The sequence below is a fragment of the Bombus vancouverensis genome, chromosome 13 (genome assembly GCF_051014615.1).
Source record: "Bombus vancouverensis nearcticus chromosome 13, iyBomVanc1_principal, whole genome shotgun sequence".
Taxonomy (NCBI): Eukaryota; Metazoa; Arthropoda; class Insecta; order Hymenoptera; family Apidae; genus Bombus; species Bombus vancouverensis.
This window is the reverse complement of record NC_134923.1, coordinates 12,202,655-12,214,532: the sequence shown is the minus strand read 5'-3', so window position 1 is coordinate 12,214,532 and position 11,878 is coordinate 12,202,655. Positions and strand designations below refer to the sequence as shown.

The following is an 11,878-nucleotide window of genomic DNA, read 5'->3' as shown; positions in this document are numbered from 1 at the left end:
TTCGTGAAATAATCGATTCGTTCGTGGACTAGTTTATTCGTTTATTCATTTATATTTCGTATTTGTGTTTATTTCTTTACGACATTGGTAAAACAGTTTGCTTACATAACGCCGTAATAAGCTATAACTAGATGTATTGACGGTTTAGGACTGTCTTGGAAATGTATTCTAACAACACGAGAAAAACGTTATATAACAGAGGGAGATCCGGTTCTGTTTCCGATTTCGATCGCGCGTGAACAATCCCCTTGGAAGGTGCACGATCGTTGCACATCGCATCGTCCCGTCGTATCGCTTTATCGATGTTTCACATCGCGCGCGATTTTTCTCGATTTTGTTCGTTGTTTAGAAGCGCGCAACATACTTTCTCAAACTGTCGATTCGATCGCGTCGAGAACACGTTCCACGCGTGTACAAACGCGTTACATAACGCGTATATCGTTCGTTGATCGTTCGCTTAATTCGAAGAAATTAAATCTACGCTTACAAATTATTACGATTTGCGTGCTAAGTTATCGCGTTTATCACGTTCTCTTCTGTTACGTACAGTATAAAATGCTAGGCGGTTTCTACGAGTCTTGTTAGGATCGCTACTCGTTTACGTAAGTAATTTATTGCGAATCGTCGCTCGATGTCACGATGAAACGACCCGCGCTCTCGTTCGCCTTTCTCGCTTTGTGTTTCCCATTCTTTAACGTATACCTACTACGCATACATACGAAATGGTTGGAGCGCGAGGGAAACGCGACTGGAAACGCGTCAAACTCGCACAGTGCGCTGTATCGCCGTTAAATCGAACGAACGTTTGTCGTGTCGCAACCTTATCGCAAACTGAACATTTTTCGGATGTTCCCTCTTGTCAATGGCAGGTACACGGACGTATTGACTCGACGAAGACCAGAAATATCACGCGCACAGGAAGAAGAAGAAGAAGAAGAAGAAGAAGAAGAAGAAGAAGGAGGAGGAGAAGAAGAAGAAGAAGAAGAAGAAACTATATATTTGAAATCAACTAATCCTGTTAATTAAGCTAGGCGCATAATATACGTATACTTGCATATAGTATGTGCCAAATATAGAGAGTCTGTATACATATATTTATATATATATATATTGTATATATATTATCTGTATATGTATATTCTTATATACGTATATCTATAGGTATGCGTATATGTATGTATGCGTATGCATATTACTCGACGATATAAAATCTACATTCACAACAGTTAACAATGAATCATCGACGGGTCGATATCTATATCGATAAACAACGAGTCTCCTTGTTCGTGTTACTTAAACTTTTGAATCGGATAGAGATACCTTCGAAACAGATTTTTCGTTGGTCCGTTGTTCGAAAATTGGTGAACGAGACAGAGAGGGGCGAAGGACGGGTAAATAGGTCCGATCGAAACGTACGTAAAACGTCTAATTTTAAGCCGTATCGAATATATTGACTCGAACGTATGAGCTACGCCTATCTTAAGGGCACCGGAGAATTGATCCAAGTTACGCTAAACTATCTAACGATATACACCTACGATAACGCTACTAATTGATCTTTATTGACTAGAACCACACCAATTTTCGAACGTTGTTGCACGAATGACGAGTACGTTACTCGGCTACGAAACACGTAGGCGAATTCACAGAGTCGACGATCGGGAGAAAAATAAAATTCTACAGAGCCAAACCTTCGTCAACGAGAGAAGGCCGAACCACGTTTTACACCCATGCCCATCTTAGTCGTTCACCTAGCGAGTCCTTCTTTTTTTCGTTTCTCGGTGCACGTCGCGCAAGTCGCCGATCCGACTTAATCCCACTTGGTCGAAACGACGTCAACGTAATTTTCTAGCGAATCATCGCTGCTTCTTCGCGCGCCTCGCTTCGCGAAGCTGCATCCGATAATTACGCTTCGACCAATTGAACGCGTTTCCAACGCGTATTCGTATGCGTCAGAACGCACCGTCTCTTGCTTCGCATCGATCGATCGAACGCTTGTTAAATGCCGCGGTTGGCTTCGTTGAAGTTCAATTACACGCACGCACACGCATGTATATATACTCTATATGGAGGTGTAATTTGAGTTCAATTCGATCGATCGATCGAGCGAACGAGCGAGCATACTATATATCTCACGATATCGCTAATAGTTAATATCAACGTGTATCCGCCTGAAGCGCTAACAATATAACAAATAATGGTAGTGAACAAACACGTAGAACGTTCGATAATCATATAAATCTAAGCTTTCGTACGTATCGTATATACTTTTCTTTATGTATACTACGTACTGTGCATATACATATACATATACAGTGCGTAATATACAGTTTGTAGATGTATGTATTGCTACAGCTATATATGTATAATGCGTAATCGTACATATCTATATACGCACGCATACGATATATGTACGTGTGTATACGTACATGTACTTACGTAATGGAGCACGCATGCATATAACACACGCGTTCGGTTTACGTTAAAACGCCTGCGCGATCTTTGCGATCTGTCATCGGACCGCGTACCGATTCAAACGCAACTGTGCTCGTGACACATTACGAATTACGTTTGCATTGTATTTGCTTTTGGAACAGGCGAATGCACGCATACGGTACGATGTACGATGCACGATGTACGAAGAAGCGCTGATCAACGTAGACAGACAAATACAATAAATACTTAGGCTGTTCGCGGATCGCGGTTTGCTCTTTGTCTGGAATTCACCGCCGGCCCGCTTTCCGCTTAGCGACTACATAGAATATCGTACGTATAATAGTCTAGAAACGTTGATCGATCGTCTTTGCAAAATGGCCAGGCAACAGACAGATCGAAAGGTATGGGAAAACGGAAGAATACCGAACGCTATCCTTTTACACGCTGATCTCAAGGATCGCGCAGAGTAACGTTGTAGATACTTTCATCGGATAAGGCTGCGTTAATTATTGTCTCTTTTGTTATCTCGTCTCGTACTCGTCGAAAGTGTACCCTTCTATCTCTTTCACCTTCTTCCGTCAACTTCGTTTCTACCTTTTGACTCGCCTCCACTGATCCACGTGGGTCCTACACGTAATCCCTTTGATCGATGCGTACGATTTGTCCGAAACGAAGCTTTTAATTTCTCCTTTGCAAGCAATCGTACTTTTACGCGAGTACGCGAACGGCGTTCGATCATTCGCTCGACTCGTTGAAAGCGCTCGCCTCTCCCTCACCCACGGTCTAATTCGTCCGATAAACTCGAACTTCGCGACTGGTTGCATCGTCTTTCGTCGTTTCATATTCGTTCAGGACGTTAGAAAGTGAAAGAAAAACAGAGATAATAGTGCGGAAAGGAACGCGCCAGAAACAACGTATTCGAGTGCACGTAACAAGCCTGTCGGTAAAAAGGTCGATAAAAAGACCGGTAGATAGTGAGGACGAATGGTGTCGATCGTCAGCGAGGAGAACAACGGTGCGTCGTAAATGTCGATTCGGACGTGGCTAGTTTGGCCGACGTTTATCGATTTCCTCTGGAAGAAAGCAAGCTTTTCGGGTGCCGCTGCATCGCGTCTGACTGTTAAACGTTAATTCTACTTCTCTGATCGATAAAGCGCTTCGTAGTAGCGGCTCCACCCGCAGTTACGCGCGAACAGAGAAATATTTCGTAAAAGACGGATTAAAAGGTACTTTCGTGATTTCGAAAAAACGCGTTAGGCCACAGGCAAACGATCGTTCAAGAGAGGGAAAGAAACATCGAAGTAAATTCTTTCGCAACATTTTTCGTCTATCGATACGCTAAATTCGCTGTTATCGACGCGCTGATTAGAAAATATCTATCAAAAAACGTTACGTTGTTGGAAAATTAACTTTTCCGCGGATAGAACCGTTTGAAAACACTGACGTACGCACACGCATACACGCGTATACTTGCATAGAAAACGTATATGTGCGCGATAAGAACAAGGGAACGATTATCTCGATAGGAAAATAATTATTCTCGCGTGTGCACTATATCGCTTGTCGAGGAAGAAAAACGGCAATACGAATCAACGAATTAACGAACCAACGAACGCACGGACGGACGAATCATCGTACAAGAAGAAATTGACTGGATGCCGATTGCGAGAAACGTTTAAAAACGTAAGAAATAAGCGAAAGTGCAGCAGCTTTCGATTAGAAATTTCGGTGGAAGTACGACAAGTAGAGCAGTAAGAGTCGAACGAGGAAACAGAGTAGGTTTGAAAGAGCAAAGAGGCACGAAAGATAGAAACGATATTCGATTAACGAAAACGACTGTCTAGAGTCTTCGGACTGTGGTGTCTCGCGCGTCTACGATTCGAAAGTAAGCGCGACGAGTTAATACGATCGATCCACCAGTTCTATTCCGCTACCGATTCTAGATTGCATAATACTTAACAACGTCGTCGTTTGCGTTTTAATACTGATGAGTGTATTGTCCGTTTGACCGACCCCAAACTTACGAACAACGATAGAGCTTGTTTTCGTTGCGTTTTCCATTTGCTTCCGAAAGAAAGCTCGATCGATATCGTACGAATAACAAATGGAAGCAAAGTGAAACACCGAGAATCGTCGATGTTTCGATGGAAGGAAAATTCACGCGACGTGAGAATAGAACTCGAATTTGTGCTCGAGAGGTGACGCTACAAATCATCTAACGCGTTATTGTACAAATAGATGTTAAGACGAGCGCATTTGAAATATATTCTTTAATTCCAGTGCGAACTGGAATCTTGTCACCTTTTTTCTCATTCCTCTGCCATTCTTCCTCACTTTTGCTTGAAATTTCAATTCACGTAGAAATTAGAATAGGGCTAGAAGCTAAGATAAGAGAAGAAGAAGGAAGAAGAAGAGAAGAAGAAGAAGGGGAAACGGAAAAGAAAGAAGAAGAAGAAGAAGAACGAAAAGGAACGAGAAGAAACGAGACGGAGGATGGAAGAATGAAACGAAAATATTATAAAAGAGTTTTCGAACTATCTTCCATCGTGCTTTAGCAGCCTGATACTTACACGATGCAATGAGATCGAGTTCGACGAGAACATTTTCATCGAGCATTCAGTCGGTTGCTTACACACGCACTCTTTCTCTCTCTCTCTCTCTCTCTCTCCCTCCCTCGCTTTCACTGCTCCTCCTTTTCCACTTTTTCCATTATATTTCATTTTCCTCGTCAGTCTGTATACGATTAAGTGGCGTTCGTTTAAAATGCGCTGAAGCAAACCGGAGGATTCATTTCACCAAAGACATTTAGTTCGTAGAGCGAGGCAAATGTGATGAATACCAAGTACCAAACCATCAATATCGCTCCGTACCGTCGATCCAGCTTCCAGCCGTTCAAATGGGTCGCCAGGACTAAGAACACCACCGTTGACAGCAGAGACACCGTCGAGTACGTCAGACCTGGCAGTGCGACAATAAAACAACGGGAATTTGAATTTCGTTTGGCAACCTCTAGACTGCGAACGTTTATGCATTTATGGAAAATTGAAATGCACGAAAGTTCCCAGACACGCGCATTCGCGGTCTAGCAAGCGTATGCGACAAAGACTCGTATAAGGGAAATCGCACGATTTTACCTCGACTAGTGACGTTCACGTGCGAGCCGGGTTGTATCATCGCAGTTTGTATAAACCATGGAAGCCCGAGGCAAACAAGTATATCAAAGACGTTACTGCCGACAGCGTTGCTCACGGCCATGTCACCAAGGCCTTCTTTTATCACGGCTAACGACGAGAGCGCGTCGGGCACACTGACACCGGCAGCGACGAACGTCAAACCCATCACCGTGTCTGGTATGCCAAGAGTGCTACCTACGAAACATTGAATTTGCCGTTGAAGAATAGTGGACGTCGGAAAAAGATTACTTAAACTATATTTGTATCGTTGTGCTTTTCAAGATCGCCGCCATCGCTGCTGTCTCTTACCTATAATCGTAATCATCCACACCATGAAGTAACTGTAGAAACTGATCCAAACCATCGACACGCAGAAGGTAAAGGGATACCAATTCCTAAATTTGTCTTGTCGGCAATCCGGCATTGTGGCGCGGCACATGAAATGAATCGGATAGACGAGACCCCAGGTGAACAGAGACCATTTGCTACCGTCGGTGGGCTTCTCTAACGGCGATACCTCGTTCGGATCTGGTTCTTTCGCTTTGTAATAGCTCGGTTGTTTCGGTGGTGCCGATTCGTTCGTTTCAGGAACGTTTCCTCCTGCCACTGCTCCTGCGGTTACACCTGCGTAGCCAAGCGATCTTCTGTGTAATATTTTCTACTTTACGGAATTTCATTTTTGCGCAATAATTTTCATACACTCCCGTCCATGAGTATTCGGACACTTACGTAGTTAGGCATTTCCCATAAATATCTTCGGTTTCCTTTATGGATTTATCGCATTGTCCTACGATCTTCGTGTTATTTTTGGAGAATATTTTATACAGAGATAGGTTGGCGAAGACGTACACGCAGTATTTTCTTATCCGCTACAAGATGCGATAGGAAAGATACACGTTTCGTACACAGAAGACGGAGATGACATTGACAAAATTAAAGAAGGAACGAGCGAACAAAAATCTTCCTTTTCCATGATATTCCATTTTTGGAAATCGTTTAAGTCGAGACATTATAAGCGAAGCAGACGTTTAGGTTGGAACAACTTATACAGTAGCGATATGGAGGTATCAAGATGATAAAATAAAAGATTACGGGTGATTTTGTCTTCCGTCTTTGGATAGATATCGATCACCGATGATCGATAAACATGACAGCACGATAAACGATGCAGGCGTTCGAACGATTCGAGTCTACGTTCTAATTCGTTGCAGCATCGAGATCGTAGGTCAACATAATGAATTCATAAAAGTCGCCGGATGTGTACCGAAGGTGCACACAATCTATTCTTTTTATAAAAACTAGAATAGATTAAAAATTCGTATTTCGTACGTGTTTGATAATCGGCGTTTACCTTCCTGCTCTTTATATTGATCCGTAGGCGAACTCGGCCCTGTGTAAGACAAGCGGTCCTCTTGTAACGATCTATAACTAACAAGAGCGCTCTCCTCCGCGGGTTCGTCGTCTTTTGGTAGAAAAGGTATATTGTAAGATTTCGCCCAACGTTCCAGTCTAGCGTTGTAAGATAAAGCGACGCAGTACACGCCGTACATGAACAACATGAACAGAGATTCCATCCTGCGAAAGACACGTTTCTTTTTTGTACATGATAAAAATCGACGATACGACATCCATGCGACGATGGTACAGTCACGAAAGTCTTCGTTCACCGTGGAAGAAGGTAATTTTTATTAAAATAAAATGCTACGCGAAAGTTGGCTACAATGATAGCGTATTTCATATGAACGCGATTCTTTCGTTAAACGTATATGCTTTGTGTAAATGAAATGGCCTCTTCGTAAGATATACAAAGACTTTTAGGGATGACTGTGTCGTAACAGGAATAAGCTCGATAACAAGCTGTCTCTTACCAAGATATCGATTCGTTGTAAATTGTACCCAGCATCACCAGAATCGATACAGCGTAGAAAAAACAATCCCGGCAGAGGGGCCACCAATTCAACTTTGACACTGTCGACGTACACAGTCCACACACCGATATCACGAACATTATATTGAACACCGCACTTCCGATTACACCGCTTACCTGCAATCCCAACAGCAACTCTCTGTAATCTGCATAATATTCCCCACTAAATTCCTTTCGAGTCCCCTCTAACCAAACTTAATTACGCGCGCGCGTATTTGCTCGATGTGGATTTTTGGCCAAAACGCTAAGTTCTCGTATACTTACTCCGATATCATCCTTGGCAAAGAACACACCGATCACCACGGTTGCCAATTCCGGAGCTGAAGAACCGGCAGCCATAAAAGTCGCTCCAGCAACGTCCGGAGACAATCGCAGTTCTACGCAAAGAAAACCAAGACTTTTGTCAATATTCTCGCAAATTTAGCGGTAGAAGAACTTCCTATAATTTGTATAACTTTTATCAAAATCACGCTTCTTCGATGCATCGTAAGTCTCGCGGTTCTATTACTATTTGTAATACAATTTTGATCCTCCATAAAAATAGAATTTCTCCTTGTATCTTCGATATCGTAAAATTAGTTATCCAAAGATTCTGCTGTATTAGATATAGATGAAAATATACACGAGAAATCTTTCTGTATGAGCAGCATCCTGCTGAAAACGTGCAAACGCATAGGTCTGACACCTGAGTGAAATTCTACTTTAAAACTTTCGTTACCTTCGCAAATTCGATCCAAACTGGAGACGAAGTAATCGTCGCAAACAATGGCAAGGCCCAGGAAGGTGTAAATTGCAACTAAAATATGAATGATCAATCCACCGTGTTTTCTAGCCGAGGGACCCATTAATGGTCGTGGAAATTGTTCGATCGCAGGTGGCGAGCAATCTTTCCTTCGCGGTCTCCACGTTGCATGTTCGTACTTCATAGTGGTCGTTGTTGGAACCTAGAGTCTCGAATAACCAATATCTCTTATATGCGTTATAGTGAAATTCGAACGATTTACAGTCGCGTTCCTCGCGTTTAAAAGAACACCGCGATAGAAAAGAGAATTCGATAATAAAAATCCTGACTCACCGTTGTGGTTCCAGGGACATTCGCTGTCGTCACTTCCTTTTTCGGAGCAGTTTTCTCTGCTGGAGAAGCTTTCTCCGTCGAAGCGGCGTTCCGTTCCTTCGAATGTTCACCGAGCTTCGATTTTTCTTCTTCCGGTGTCTTCTTTCCATGTTTCTGCTGGCCCTCGTTCTTTTCTTCCGTTCTGTTCTTTTCGTTCTTCGGTTCGGTCCTTTCGTTCTTTTCTTTCTCCGAAACAGCCTCTTCCTTTGCTTTTGGTTTTGGTTCGACGCTGGCCTCTGTCTCGGGCGTGAACGATTCCGAGGTAGAATCTAACGTCCAGTTTTCTTCGCGGTCCGTGGAACTGGGATAAGGAGACGTTACCTCTTCAGGTATTTTTGCACAAGTGACGTACTGGACTAATATATACACGAGGAAAAGGCCGAATCGCAGAGACCACCTTCTGCGTCGCGAAATACTTTCCAAGTGAATTCGCCTCATTGTCTTCGACTGAAACATATTTAACGTACAATTATCATCGGTACATGCATACAGCTTCTTTTATATTTAAACGCGCGGTGAATAGACCGCAAATGTTTCTGCAAATTCTCGTTTTTACGTAACTCAATTGGAAAACTGGAATGTCAGCAGACATTTGTTTCATCCGGTAATACAACAGATCCTGTGCGAAATACGCCATCAATTTTGTTTTTTACCGCTATATGAATCACGTTCTTCAACTTTGACGTGATGTACGTAATAGTTCACGTTTTCTTCGTCTCACAAACGTCTCGTCCCTTAACGGGTCGAACGACCCGTATCAAACGAAACATGCGAAGGATTAGACTCTTTTTATCTCGATATAGTCGTATCGATCGTGGGAAATATATTGATTCGCAACGCGTACACGCATGTAATACATGTTGCCAGACGTGTCGGTAACAGCCTTACGAATGAACAAAGTAAACAGAATAAGTTTTAATATCGTACGAGGATAATCCCGGTTTTCGTTCAAATATTTATGCTCGTTACGAAATGAAAATTAAACGAAGAGAAAGCGATTGCCCACAGTTACACTATAATTCTTTGCTGCAAGTGAGAAAGCAGCGATACGATAGAATACAGAAATTAATTAAAAGTTCTGTTCACAACTCGACAAGCAACTCTAACTGTAACGATTAAAATTTATCGTATTGTTCTCTTCTGTTTTTTCTATTCTTGTTTTACCTTGTTATTATCGCAAAAAGTTCTTCGTTCTTTGTATAATGCGACTGAGTCATTTATAGCCACGTGTATCGCATTATACGCAAATATGGAAAGCCGTAGTCAAACAAAAACTCGACGATCTAAACTTTTGCTTTGAAACGTTTTTTCCTTTTCAACGTGTTTCGACTTCCTCTTTCGTCGTTCTATTTGATATCTATTTTTACAGCTAACGATCGAAAATCAATACCAACGAACGACAAATACAATTTTTCGAATTAGGCAATTACATCCACTCTCTCTCTCTCTCTCTCTCTCTCTCTTTGTTTCATTTCGAAGAGCCAGGCGACGAACGCGTACGAAAGGATTTACGTTAATAATTTATCAACCCATCGAGGAAATAAATACTTAAACGATACTGATAATTCCATATGAATGCCTACATGCGTGTAGTATGTGTGTTGCGAAGGAAATACGATTAGAGAAACCACAAAATTACGCGTTAAGTTATGAACAGACACCAACGGCTCGATTTACGGCAAAGATCAAATACGCGTCTTTTAATGACGAACGAACCAAACGATAGGATTTCTGAAAAAAATAATTCTGAGCAAACGCGCATACGTATTTCGTAATGGGAACGATTCAACGATACAGTGGATTTCTATTCGGCAAAACTATTTCCGGTGGCGGAAGTTCCGAGACTTTATTTACCGCAATTAACACGTAGTAATATAAAAGCACGAGGAAAACCGAGGTGTCAGTGAAAGTGACCCAATTCGGTGTTTCCAACGATCGTTAAACGGTGGGTTTACGAATCGACGTATGTATGGTAGCTCGTAGTTCGGCTTACCCCTTTCTCAGAAACGTTGCACATTATGCACCAGCGAATTCGACGTGACCAACTTCTTTTACGTGCCTCACGAAACACGTACGCAGCACCGATTATTGGCACGCGAAAGGCGAATCAACGGTGCAAGCGACCAAAGGCACTCTTACGCTTTCCTCCGCACTCAGCCGACGTCTGCCGAACGCTTCTACCACGATAGAAACTCGTTATCGAGTGTCGGGCGCTCGCTGCCGTCGACGCGACGCGACGTCGCCCTTGTCGTCACTGTTATTCGGCAACAACAACGTTCGATATTTCTAGGAAATAAAGGCAAAGCTTTATTGCTGCGTCGTACTCGAATTATTGATTTGCATAAAAACTGTCGGTTACGATGCGTTCTCGGCGTGTTTGCGCTGTACGTAGGCGTCGTCTTCTTGGCTACGTAGGTGTCGTGCTTACTGAACCACCCTCCGGTTAATACGATCTCCTTTCATCGACGTCACGGCCATCCTCGTGCCGTGAAAAAAGTATCTTCGCAAGATCCCTTTCACGGTGCTTTCACATCCCTTGTTATCCCTATCTCTCTCTCTCTCTCTCTCTTTTTCCCTCTCTCCCTCTCTCTGTCTTTTCTATTCACCTCCTATACCCGATTTTTATTTTTCTGCCAGTTTTCTCGTTTATTCCACGTTTGTTTTTATTTCTTCCGAGTCTTGCAGTTTGACCGCACACTTTCAACGTGCACGTATGTCTGTATGCGTGTAACAGGTCACCTTTAAACGCAGATACCAGCTTTTAACGATCTCTGCTAGCACATAGCCATGCAACGTTTATCGTTTACCGGTCGATTCTGGTCGCCTGTTTCGCTGCGTTTATGCGCTGCTCGCCAATGAAGCCTCCTTTCGCATTTCTTCTCCTCGCATATCACCATCAACGCCGCCACTATCATCCCCCCTTTGCGACTGCCTCTATCCTCTTCCCCTTTTGCTACCTATATCTATGTGTTTCACCTGCATGCGCGCACGCGCTCACGAGTACGCGAGAACCACCCTCCTACTTATCCTACTAAAGCGCGCACACATCCGTCGTATCTCTTTTTCTGTTAATCCCAACCCTCCGATATCAAGTTACGCACGCGCAATCGCATTGTCACAATTCAGCTTACTGTGAACCGCAAGAATGAAAACTGAATGAAGTAATGGCCATTGATCGGTGAATTACGGATTCTTATGCATCCTTGGAATTGGACATATAGATAATTA

The 11,878-nt window shown here is 42.8% G+C and overlaps 1 protein-coding gene across 1 annotated transcript; it reads right to left on the bottom strand.

The window, feature by feature from the left end:
- Positions 1-20: 20 nt before the first annotated feature.
- Positions 21-11,554, bottom strand: LOC117159842 (putative sodium/potassium/calcium exchanger CG1090). Its single transcript, XM_033340010.2, has 10 exons — positions 11,010-11,554; positions 10,644-10,936; positions 8,612-9,097; positions 8,255-8,480; positions 7,801-7,913; positions 7,478-7,653; positions 6,961-7,184; positions 5,919-6,233; positions 5,571-5,804; positions 21-5,394 (listed from the first exon to the last, which is right to left on the bottom strand). Exons 2-10 carry the CDS (start codon positions 10,665-10,667, stop codon positions 5,195-5,197), a joined length of 1,998 nt encoding a protein of 665 aa, XP_033195901.2. The 5' UTR covers positions 10,668-10,936; positions 11,010-11,554; the 3' UTR covers positions 21-5,194.
- Between the last annotated feature and the right edge of the window lie 324 nt (positions 11,555-11,878).